Source organism: Chiloscyllium plagiosum, chromosome 22, assembly GCF_004010195.1.
Source record: "Chiloscyllium plagiosum isolate BGI_BamShark_2017 chromosome 22, ASM401019v2, whole genome shotgun sequence".
NCBI classification, from domain to species: Eukaryota; Metazoa; Chordata; class Chondrichthyes; order Orectolobiformes; family Hemiscylliidae; genus Chiloscyllium; species Chiloscyllium plagiosum.
In genome coordinates, this window is record NC_057731.1 from 53,671,088 (window position 1) to 53,684,210 (window position 13,123).

Consider the following 13,123-nt stretch of genomic DNA (forward strand, 5'->3'; position numbering starts at 1 on the left):
GAACAGCACAGCAGGTCAGGCAGCATCTAGGGAACAGAAGATTCGACGTTTCGGGCACATGCCCTTCTTCAGGAATGAGCAGAGAGTGTTCAGCAGGAGAAGATAAAAGGTAGGGAGGAGGGACTTGGAGGAGGGGAGTTGGAAGTGGAGGAGATGCGGTGGAGGGCACCGTCGACCACGTCGCCTTCCTGACCTGCAGTCTTCTTGTTGACCTCTCCGCCTCCATCCTACTCCGACCTATCACCCTCACCTTGACCTCTTTCCACCTATCACATTTCCAACGCCCCTCCTCCAAGTCCCTCCTCCCTACCTTTTATCTTCTCCTGCTGAACACTCTCTGCTCATTCCTGAAGAAGGGCCTGTGCCCGAAACGTCGAATCTCCTGTTCCCTGGATGCTGCCTGACCTGCTGTGCTGTTCCAGCAATAAAGTTTCAACATTAGTGCTCCCTGCCTCACCAATCCCTTTGTTACTTAATCTCTCCTGTCTACTGCCCTATCATAGACATGGCCTTTTGCTCCTTCTACATTCTTCCCCTCTGAGTTGTTTGAACCAATACTTTTCTACATTATTCCAATTCTGCGGAAAGTTTGATGTCCTTGAGCATTAACTATGTTTCTTGCCTGATGAATGTTAAGTATTTCCAGTATTTTCTGTTTATCCTCCTGCAGTATATAGTTTTGGTTTTAACTTTATGTATGCTGTTCTCCAACATTTAATCATGCCCTATAGCCGAAGCCAGCTACCAAGCTCCTGTCAATATAGCTTCCAAACTGATGACTTGGAATTAAATTTGGCTGCAGCTTCTTTCCAAGTTTTAACTAGCTTCAAGGTTCAGCACAGTGTGGGAAACTCCATGGTTTTTTTAGCGCAACTTTTTCACAGCTGAGACAACTGTCCTTTGGACTGCAGGCATCTGTCCAGTGACCCATGAGGGTTTGCGGGGAGGGAATGGGGGGGTTGGGGTTGTGGTGAGAGTGTGTTGAGACAGGAGGAAGTCCATCACCAAAATGTTCAGATCATTTCTGATTAATGATGTCAAGAACATAGTGAAGTCAGGAGTTTAAGTCTGAATTTTATCTCTTCAAGGTGCTTTGGTCCATGATCCGATATGTCATCAGACCATGAATCATTATTTTACCCAGTTCCATACAATTGCCTGAACAGGAGCGGCTGGTTTAATGAGCATGCCAAAGGTGGTTGTCTTCTTCTGAGCTGTACTACCTCGGAACTAGTGGGCGGCACGGTGGCACAGTGGTTAGCACTGCTGCCTCACAGCGCCAGAGACCCGGGTTCAATTCCCGCCTCAGGCGACTGACTGTGTGGAGTTTGCACGTTCTCCCCGTGTCTGTGTGGGTTTCCTCCGGGTGCTCCGGTTTCCTCCCACCTTCCAAAGATGTGCAGGGTCAGGTTAATTGGCCATACTAAATTGCCTGTAGTGTTAGGTAAGGGGTAAATGTAGGGGTATGGGTGGGTTTCGCTTCGGTGGATCGGTGTGGACTTGTTGGGCCGAAGGGCCTGTTTCCACACTGTAATCTAATCTAAATCTAAATTTCCAAAATCATGCCCCTAGCAGAAAATTGTTGACTGGTTCCTCCCTATTTTCTGATCAAGAGGCAGTGCCAATGTATTCTTGAGTGGAAGTCTTAGGGTCTCTGCTGGGAGTTCATGCTTGTTCAAATGTTTCTTTAGCATTTCCTCTGTTTATTAATTGGGATTGAATAAAGTCAGCCATTCTATTCTAGTCTTTCAGAAAATATTTAAGTTCAAAACTTTGATAAGTCTGAAATATGTACTTCTCCCCAAACCGAAGTAATTCCTTTGTGAATTGTACAGTGTTAATGACATGCTAAAAATCCAAGAACAGCTGACCAAAGACAGAGATGACCTACTCAAAGAGGTTGTCACCTTACGTGAGAAAGTCACAGAGATGACTGCCAAAGAGGAAGAGTACGCTCGCCTTAAAGATGAGGCTGATCAGAACACGGCCCAGGTGGGTAATCTCTGTTCCCAATCCTTTTTGTTTTGCAGGAAGACTTCTTCATATGTGAGCCCCATTTGTGTGTGAATGGCAGAAGCTATTCAACAATTAAGATCTACTTGGAAGTCTTGATCATCCAATTTTTTAAAATAAAGGACACCTATCAATGGAGGGGGTAGGTTACACATCTCAGTTAAACCTATCCAAGCAGACACTCCCAAAAATGGGCATTTACTGACAGTCCCAAATAGTTAACATTGTAGTAGATACAAGCTGCACCTTAAATCCATGGACACTTAGAAATTATGAAATGCTGATATCCTTTAATGCACCATGTTCAATTACAAACTGATAAAGCAGGTGGGTAAGTGCATTGTGGCACTGGGTGAAAAGAAAGGTCTTTTGTGTCTTTTTGAAAATGAGTACATTTAAGGGGCTTGCATAAAGTGTCGTAAGGTGTCCTAATCTGTAGGTTTCACTGTTGTCCAGAATGGGGAGTGTGAAAAAGCTTGCAGGAAGAAACAGATTGCCATCTGGATGGTCTGAGACACCGAGGCGCAGGCTGGGAATTCAGAAAAGCACAGAGTTGGCAATGGCAGAACAAATCAAGTGAACTGGAGAGAAATAAAAGGGGGCACACAATAAAGGAATGGGAATAAAAGAAATGGGGGTGGGAGATGAGAAGGAGCAATTTCCACAGAGCCTTTTAAAACAAAAACAAAATCTAGCTAATGATTGGAACAAGGTCAGCTGGGTAAACCTCTTAGAATATGAGTTCCCTGACTGGGGCTGGTAACCTTGTCCAATAAGTGAATCTTGGCTGACAGATATAAACAAGAGTATCAGGGTTTCTGTTCACTCTAGGATCAGGCACTGAGCTAACTGGATCTGTGTCATGTACCAAACATAAGGTCATCGAGGTGTACAGCATGGAAACAGACACTTTGGCCCAACACTTCCATGTTGACCAGATATCTCAAATTAATCTAGTCCTATTTGCCAGCATTTAGCCCATATTCCTGTGAACTCTTCCTGTCCTATACTCTTCCAGATGCCTTTTAAATGTTGTAAATGTACCAGCCTCCACCACTTCCTCTGGCACCACCCTCTGTATGAAAACGTTGCCCCTTCTGTTCCTTTGAAATCTTTCCTCTCTCACCTTAAACCTATGCTCTCTAGTTTTGGACTCCTGAGCTCTGGGGAAAAGACCTTGACTATTTACTCTATCCATGCCATTCACTATTTTATAAATCTCCATAAGGTCTCCCTTGGTCTCTGACGCTCCAGGGAAAATAGCCCTAGCCTATTCAGCCTCTCCCTACAGCTCAAACCCTCCAAACCTGGCAACTCTTTCAAGTTTCACAACATCCTTCCGATTGGAGGGAGACCAGAATTGCATATAATACTCCAAAAGTGGCCAAACCACTGTCCTGTACAGCTGCAACATGACCTCCCAACTCCAATAGTCAATGCATTGACCAATGAAGGCATGCATACCAAACACCATCTTCACTATCCTATCTATCTGTGACTCCACTTTCAAGAAACTATGAACCTGTATTCCAAGTTCTGTTTGTTCAGCAACACTCCCCAGGACCTTATCATTACGTGTATGCGTCTTGCCCTGATTTGCCTTTCCAAAATGCAGCATCTCACATTTATCTATATTAAACTCCATCTGCCACTCCTCAGTCCACTGGCCCATCTAATCAAGATCCCGCTGTACTCTGAGGTAATTTTCTTCGCTGTCCACTACACCTCCAATTTTAGTGTAATCTGCAGACTTATTAACCATACCTCTATGTTCACATCCAAATGATTTATAGAAATGAGAAAAATCAGTGGATTCTGCCCTGATCCGTTTGGCACACCACTGGTCACAGGCCTTCAGTTTGAAAGGCAACCGTCCACACCACCCTCTGTCTTTGACCAGTTCTGTATCCAAATGGCGAGTTCTCCCTATATTCCATGTGATCAAACCTTGCTAACCAGTCTACCATGAAGAACCTTGTCAAATACCTTACTAATGTCCATATCGATCATGAGTCAATAAAGGTGACAGGATATGGGCCTTTGTTATTTCAACCAATATCACCGAGGGTTAATCGAACCTCTAACAAAGTTCAATTAGTAGCCTAAAACAGTCATTATCAATGATCCTGTTTTAAATCAACCATTGATAGAGACTATTTTCTCTTCTGTAATTGTTTCTAAAGTGTTTTCATTTTCAATAGCAAGTGAGGATGATGTGATCACAAGAATTGGCTGAGCAGGATAACTGTCTAATCCTGTAAGTTGGCACAATTAAGTTCAACAGGTCAAATCAGCTTTGGGCTTATATCTACATGGTATAGCAGAGTCAAAAAAATCAATGTAGTTACAATTTTGAACTGCTTTAACTCAAAATGGATGGTAGGCCTGCTCTGATGTAACATACCTTTCTTCCAATGTTCCTGTCAATAATATAAGTAGTGTCACAGATAATATGACATTTAATGTTAAAAATCACACAACACCAGGTTATAGTCCAACAGGTGTATCTGGAAGCACTAGCTTTTGAAGCACTGCCCCTTCATCAGGTAGCAACAAGAAAGTTGAGCAGAAATTATTTCTCTGTATGGGTCATGAATCCAGAATTCACCACTTGAGTGTACAATGGATGTACTGAGTAAATTTGAGGAGAAGATAGATAGGCTTTTAATTAGTAATGGGTTGAAGGGTAATGGAGAGCGGGCAGTAAAGTGGGTTGAGATCAGTCATGATTGTATCAAATGATGGAGCAGGTTTGAGGGGCTGAATTGCCTCCTACTGCTCCTAGTTCTTATGTTCTTATATTCTAATGATGAAGAGGGCAAACAGCCATTAGCTATGACCCCATAATTTTCAATCAATAGCATTAAAAATATGAATTGCATTCTCCACCAGCTCTGGCCTTTGGCAAATTTGATATCGATGTGCCTGTGGTTCTCTTATTTCAGCTTTCCAGCCTTGATATTTTTCCAATTGAAGTTTAGTTCTGTCTTTTTTTTTAGCTTGTATTGAGAAAACAATAACCAAAATTGCCAGAGAAACTCAGCAGCTCTGGCAGTGTCTGTGGAAAGAAGACAGAGTTAACAGTTAGAGTCCAGTGATCCTTCTTCAGAACTTGAAAGCCTGAACCATCCCTATTCGTCACCACTCTCCTCCACCTGGCCAAGCTCATTCTCAATTTGAACAGCGTCTTCTTTAACTTCTCTTACTTTCTTCAGATCAAAGATGTGGCCATGAGTACCCACATGGCCACCAGTTATGTCCGCCTCTTTGTGACGTTTGTGGAACATTCCTCGTTTCAACCCTACCCAGGATCCCACTTACAACTCTTTCTCCAGTACATCCATGACATAATAATTTCTGCTTCTGTCCCTTGTTTGGAATAAGAAACATTTATCAATTTTGATTCCAGTTTCCACTCTGCTCTCATTTTCACCTGGCCCATCTTCATCTCGCGCTTCCCTTCCTCGACATCTCTATCTCCCTTTTTGCGGATAGGCTGGCCATCAAAATTCAGTTAAGATGGAGGGTGACTGGAGTCAAAACATTATCTCTACTTTCTCTCCACAGAAGCTGCCAGATCTGTTGAGTTTCTCCAGTGATTTCTGTTTGCGTTTCAGATTTACAGCTTGCAGAGTTCTTTGTTTTGGGTTTGAGAGAAGTCACGGGTCTGATATTAAATGGTAGTGACTCATCTATTGCCAGAGAAACAACTTAATCCTTTGATTTTCTGTGCAATAGAACTGACTTCTGCTAGTGTCTAATCAATCTACTCGTGAGTTCCTCCATTTGCAGGAACACTCAATTGTTCCTCTGGATATGTTTCTATCCTGAGAGTTCGGCGCCGGTTCTGTGGCTGGTTGGCTGAAAGCTCCTTGTGAGTAGGATTTTCATTATTTGGGGATCCGAATCCCATTTGACAGTCCGCAGGTGAATAATTAGCTGCCTAAATATTGGAAGCTCCAGTGAGATTTCTGAGCAGAATGGCACACAGGTTGTTTCTGCTGATCTCTCACACTGTTGGACATTGTCTGGAAAAGAGAAGATTTTGTTCTAAAATATTACAATGCACCATTTAAGTTGGAACTGCACTATCAGATTTCAGCTTGATCTGGACCTGAAGTCAATTTGTACTTTAATAACCATGGAGGTTTCCAATGAAGATTATTCCATTTTCTGATACTACCCTAGAGGGAAAATCTAGTAAACAGCAATCGTTGAAAATGAACGGATTGGTCACACTGGACCTCCAGTTTAAAGCATTAAAGATGAGTTAGAGCTGTATGCGTCATTTGCTGGTTTTACTGTTTTTTTTCTCTTCTGGGACAGATCAGTATTGGATAGAAATAATGTACAAGGGTGTGGGGAGAAAGCAGGAGATTGCCACTAAAGTAATGATGCTCGTATCAACAGTCGGTATAGGCATGTTGGGCTGAATGGCTTCCTTTTGCTCTATAAAAATTCTGTGATTTTATTAGTCATGTTAGTTATTGTGTAAAATTGAAATTGAAAGATTTTTAGAGCACGTTGGCTACAATTGTAAAGTAAGATGTTCTTAAGTTTCAAAACACTAAGTCACTTGCAATTTGCTTACTAGCCAGTTAAATTGCTAGTGTTGAATGATTTCATAAAACATAAATAATTGCGATTTCTGAAGTCTTCCATTATTAGAAAAGTAATGAAAATCTACAACTTTGAAAAGGAGACAATAATATTGTGTACTAGATTGTCTATGATTCTTGTGGTACTAATAATTATCAGTATAGAATGAAATACTGCGTGAGTTTTAAAGACAATTCTTTAGCTTCAGTTGAAGAAGTGAATAAAAAGAATTGTTTTCCACAGAGTTCTAACACATGTTTCTTTTGATTTCCATTATCCTACATCAATTTTTTGACTCCAGCTTGAGCATGACATACAGATGCGAGAGAATGAAATTGCCCGTGAGATGCGGCGGAAAGAGAAGCTGCAGAAGGAACTTACCCGCTTGAAGGGAGAGCTGGAAGATAGTCAAACAGAGATCAAATCACTGGTGTCTCAACAACAGAAGATCAAAGATGACTATCAGAAATTAGATCTGCAGCTCAAGGAACAAAAGGTAATCAGAACACAATGTCCCAGCAGTAGCTTCAAATTAACTAATTAGAAATACAGAGGATATGAATTGAGGATATTCATTTAGCGTATGCTTTTGACACAGATGGAGGGTCTTCATGGACAGAGATCCAACACAGCAATGCAGTACAATAGGAAAATGCTCTGTTAATAAGACCGTCTGTAAAAGATTGTCTCACATCAGTACTTCTGGACATTAGCTTACTCTAAACACAGCTGGTGCAAACAAACTTCTAAATAGATAAGCTTTTGAAATTTAAAATGTAATCCATCTGGCCTGTTTACAAAACAGTGACTGAGAAGAGCTGCATTTTCAATGATTAAAATCTGCACAGGCAAGGGGCCCCAATAATTGATTTTAACAAAATATTAACAAAAGAAAGACTTGCATTTGCAGCAAGCTTTTTTAGAACCCCAGATGTTCCAAAGGACATGACATGGAGAAAGTGAGGACTGAAGTTGGTGGAGATCAGTCAAAAGGTGTGGTGCTGGGAAAGCATAGCAGGTCAAGCAGCATCCGAGGAACAGGAGAGTCATTGTTTCGGGCATAAGCCTTTCATCAGGAATAAAGAAGGACATTGTTGATGAAGGGCTTAAGCCCGAAATGTTGATTCGCCAGTTCCTTGGATGCTGCCTAACCTGCTGTGCTTTTGCAGCACCACACTTTCGACAAAGGACATTACAACCAATGAAGAAATGTTGTCACTTTTCTTAGGATACAGCAAACTTGAGTTAAAATCTATTGTATTCAGAATGACCAAAAATGATTTATTTTTCATTTTAATTGTTTGGTAATTCTTTTTCAATTAATAGATTTTGAATGAAAGGGCTTCAAAGGATTTGGAACTACTTCACCACAAGGTCATCAAACTTCAGCAGGAGAATGAGCAACAAGTTATAATCACTGACCAACTGACCCATGAAAACCAACAGAAAATGATAGATCTTAAAGTATGTACGATTTACTACCTTTTTCTTAATTAGAATCATACAGCACATATTGTTTTATCATGTCTGTATTGGAGTTTGAAAGACACACTGTATTTCTGAAGTTAGAAATACGAATCTGTAATATTATGGTCTGGCATATACCTTGACCTACCATCACCATTGAGCAAAGTGACACACCTTGGTTCAATAAGGATTATAACAGAGTATAGGACAAAGTGAGGACTACAGATGCAGGAGATCAGAGTCAAAATATGCGGTGCTGGAAAAACACAACCAGTCAGGCAGCATCCGAGGAGCAGGAGAGTTGATGTTTCGAGCATAAGCTCTTCATCAGGAATGTGAAGGGGGATTTATTCCTGATGAAGAGCTGATGCTCGAAACATCAACTCTCCTGCTCCTCAGATGCTGCCTGACTGGTTGTGCTTTTCCAATGCCCACTTTTTGACACTGATTATAAAAGAGTGTATTGGGATTGCACTATAGGTAAGTGAAAATGAGGAGTGAATTAATAATAATGACCTATATGAATGTTAAAGAGGATGGAACATGCTTGAGACTGACTGAAATAATCTGGCAACCAATGGTTCAAAGCTCTGGTAGTCTTGTGATTTTTGTTTCTCTTATTAACTCATGGAATGTGGATATTGTGGGGGCTAGCATTTATTGCCCATCCTTAATTGCTCATGAGAAGGTGGTGGTGAGCTGCCTTTTTGAACTGCTGCAGTCCATATTTTGTTAGTAGATCCATAATGCCATTAGGAAAGAAATTTACAACATTTTGACTCAGTGATACTGAAGGGATAGTGATATATTTCAAAGTAGGATTGTGAGTTTGCTTGGAAGGGAATCTGCAGATGGTTTTGATCCCACGTATCTGCTGCCCTTGAGCTTGTAGATGGTAGTGGTCATGGGTTTAAAAGGTGCTGTCTATGGAGCTTGGTGAATTTGTGCAGTGCACTTTGTAGATGGTACACACTGCTGCTACTAGTCAGTTGGGTAGTAGTAAATGTTTGTGGATGTGGTGCCAATTAAGTGAGCCACTTTGACCTGAATGATATTAAGCTTCTTGAATGTTGTTGGAGCTGCCCTCATCCAGGCAAGTGTGGAGTATTACATCACACTCCTGACTTGTGCCTTGTAGGTAATAGACAGGTTGTGGGGAGTTAGGAGGCGATTTACTCATTGCAGGATTCCGAGCCCTTGACTTGCTCTTGTAGCCATTGTATTTAAATGGTAATCCAGTTCAGATTCTGGTCAATGGTTTTGATAGTGGGAGATTCATTGATGGTAAGGGAATGTCAAGTGATGATGTTAGATTGGAGATGATCATTTCTTGGGATAAACATTACTTGCTACCTTTCATCTCAAGCTTGGGTATTGATATTACTGCATATGGACACGGACTGTTTCAGTATCTGAGGAGTTGATGACAGTGGATATAAACAATAACAGGACGAGAGGTCCCATGTGCATTCTTATCCTCAATGATATGTGTAAAAGTGTTAATAACACCTTCAGCCAGTAGTGCTGAATGGGTAACTCCTCCTGAAGCCCCTACTTTCACAGATGTCAGCTTTCAACCAATTTGGTTTGCTCTACATAGCATCAAGAAATGAATGACTGTATGGATGCAGTTAAGACAACAACTTAGCTGTAGTGCTACAGACCTGCACTCCAGAAGTAGCCACACATTGAACCAAGTTGTCCCAGTACAGCTACAATACTGACATCTCTCCTGTAATGTGGAAAATTCCCCAGGTACCTCTATTCTCACCATGGAATTTAATTCTATAAATGTGAGTTATTACCTGATGGAAATGACCATGAAAGCTATTGACCTCTTGTAAAATCTCAGCAGGGCCCCCAGTGCCCTTCAGGGAAGGAATACAGTATCTATAAATATGAATTACGTCCATTCTTTAATGCTTTTGAGATAGATATTTATGGCTGACCGGCCAGTACTACCCTGTTCCAAGAATTAATTCACAAGAAAAAGAAACATATGAACGATGGCTATGGTTAAATGCCAGATTTTTCAATTTAAATCTTGGAAAAATGTAGCCATTATCTTTGACGGTTGTCACTCATTCAATGGCCTTGTCATCAATTCTATCCCTATCCCTGACCATTGTAGCCAGCTGTCTCCTGCTCTGGCTCAGTAGTTAACCTGTCTTGCCTCTAAGGTAGTAGTTTGTGGACACACTATCCATTTCAGGGATGTGAGCACATAGTGATTGCTAGTGTTCCAGTGTCTTTTTGAGGGAGCGCTCTCTCTGTGTAATTGAGTCTTTGTAAAAGATTTCACTGAATTATTTTGTAGAAGTTCAAAAAAGAGTTCTTCCAGCAGATTCTTGGTAAATGCTTATATCATTAAGGCAACATCAGTAAAACAAATTATCTGGTCATTTTCACACTGCTGTGAGCAATTAGTTGTTATGTTTCCTATATTTCACCAATAACTATACTTCAAAAACTCTTAATTGGCTGCAAAGTGCTTTGGGATCTGAAGTTGTGAAAATGCTGAAAAGTGAACTCTTTCCTTATCTGAGAAAAGGTTAGATTTTTCATAATTTCGGCATCCATAAGACCATGAGACCCATAAGACATAGGAGTGGAAGTAAGGCCATTCAGCCCATCGAGTCCACTCCGCTATTTAATCATGGCTGATGGGCATTTCAACTCCACTTACCAGCATTCTCCCTGTAGCCCTTAATTCCTTGTGACATCAAGAAATAATCAATCTCTGCCTTGAAGCCATTTAACGTCCCGGCCTCCACTGCACTCTGCGGCAATGAATTCCACAGGCCCACCACTCTCTGGCTAAAGAAATGTCTCCATATTTCTGTTCTAAATTTACCCCCTCTAATTCTGAGGCTGTGCCCACGGGTCCTAGTCTCCTCGCCTAACGGAAACAATTTCTTAGCATCCGCCCTTTCCAAGCCATGTATTATCTTGTAAGTTTCTATTAGATCTCCCCTTAATCTTCTAAACTCCAATGAATACAATCCCAGGATCCTCAGCCGTTCCTCGTATGTTAGACTTGCCATTCCAGGGATCATCCGTGTGAATCTCCGCTGGACACGCTCCAGTGCCAGTATGTCCCTCCTGAGGTGTGGGCCCCAAGCAAGACCTCGCACTTGCTCACGTTAAATTCCATCAGCCATTTCCTGGACCACTCTCCCAACCTGCCTAGATCCTTCTGTAGCCTCCCCACTTCCTCAGTACTACCTGCCTGTCCACCTAACTTCGTATCATCGGCAAACTTCGCTGGAATGCCCCCGGTTCCCTCATCCAAATCATTAATATATAATGCGGACAGCTGTGGCCCCAGCACCGAACCCTGCGGGGCACCGCTCGTCACCGGCTGCCATTCTGAAAAAGAACTTTTTATCCCAACTCTCTGCCTTCTGTCAGACAGCCAATTCTCAATCCATACCAGTAGCTCACCTTGTACACTATGGGGCCTCTCCTTGCTCAGCAGCCTCCCGTGTGGCACCTTATCAAAGGCCTTTTGGAAGTCTAGATAGACCACATCCACTGGGTTTCCCTGGTCTAACCTACTTGTCACCTCTTCAAATAACTCCAACAGGTTTGTCAGGCACGGCCTCCCCTTACTAAATCCATGTTGACTTGTTCTAATCAGACCTTGCTCTTCCAAGAATTTAAAAACCTCATTCTTAATGATGGATTCTAGAATTTTACCAACAACCGTGGTTAGGCTAATTGGCCTATAATTTTCCATTTTTTGTCTTGATCCTTTCTTGAACAAATTGGTTACAACAGCGATCTTCCAATCATTGGTGACTTTCCCTGACTCCAGTGACTTTTGAAAGATCTCAACCAATGCCTCCGCTATTTCCTCAGCCACTTCCCTCAGAACTCTAGTATGTAGCCCATCGGGGCCAGGAGATTTGTCAATTTTAAGACCTTTTAGCTTTTCTAGCACTTTCTCTTTTGTAATGGCAACCATACTCAACTCAGCCCCCTGACTTCCTTTAATTGTTGGGATATTACTCACTGTGAAGACTGATGCAAAGTACTTATTAAATTCTCCAGCTATTTCCTTATCTCCCATCACTAGCCTTCTAGCATCAGTTTGAAGTGGCCCAATGTCTACTTTTGCCTGTCGTTTGTTTCTTATGTATTGAAAGAAACTTTTGCTATCATTTCTAATATTACTGGCTAGCCTACCTTCATATTTGATCCTCTCCTTCCTTATTTCTCTCTTTGCTATCCTCTATTTGTTTTTGTAGCCTTCCCAATCTTCTGATTTCCCAGTGCTCTTGGCTACTTTCTCTTGGCTACTTTATAGGATCTCTCTTTTTCTTTGATACATTTCCTGACTTCCTTTGTCAGCCATGGCTGTCTAATCCCTCCCTGGATAATCTTTCTTTTCTTGGGGATGAACCTCTATACAGTGTCCTCAATTATACCTACAATTGCAATGCTGAGCTGTGCTTCCAATCCCCAAATATACTCCAATGATTTCCTACTGTCACTACCATAACCTCACCTGCTTCAGCCTTATCACAGCCCATCTGCTGTTGTAACCCTCATCCATGCCTTTGTTGTCTCAATGTTTGACTGAATTACCTCCCGTCACCATGTTCTGGTCATTGGGAAGAATGAATTATTCAAACTGAGCGGGATAGAGTATAACTTTAACATTGTCTCTTTGCAAGTTGCCTGTTCAAATAATTGTGCTGCTGTTTTTTGATCTAGTCCAAAGAGGAAGATGTGAATCAGTTGCGTCATGATGTTGTGAAGTTGACGAAGGTGAGAGAGGTCTTGCAGCGGAGATTACATCAAACTGAGGATCAGAAACTGGAGCTTGACCACCAGCGGGAAACTTTGAAGAACCTCACTGTTTCCATGGAGAAAGGTAGGGACTCTGGTTGCTTATCTCATTGTGTGAAGCAAATTATGTATTAGAAACCTTCTTGGCCTTTACAATAACATTTACTCTCTATGACTCTAAATTAATTGTTCATAATGTGGACTGCACGGTGGCTCAGGGGTTAGCACTGCTGTCTCATAGCACCAGGGA

General features: G+C 41.7%; 1 protein-coding gene across 1 annotated transcript in view; it reads left to right on the forward strand.

The window, feature by feature from the left end:
* The window catches only part of cfap58 (cilia and flagella associated protein 58), a 189,409-nt gene that overhangs the window by 19,625 nt on the left and 156,661 nt on the right, over positions 1 to 13,123 (forward strand). Inside the window, exons 3-6 of the mRNA XM_043712232.1 lie at positions 1,836 to 1,992; positions 6,914 to 7,108; positions 7,939 to 8,076; positions 12,799 to 12,958. Coding sequence (XP_043568167.1) covers positions 1,836 to 1,992; positions 6,914 to 7,108; positions 7,939 to 8,076; positions 12,799 to 12,958 — 650 coding nt within the window. The remainder of the gene's footprint in view (positions 1 to 1,835; positions 1,993 to 6,913; positions 7,109 to 7,938; positions 8,077 to 12,798; positions 12,959 to 13,123) is intronic.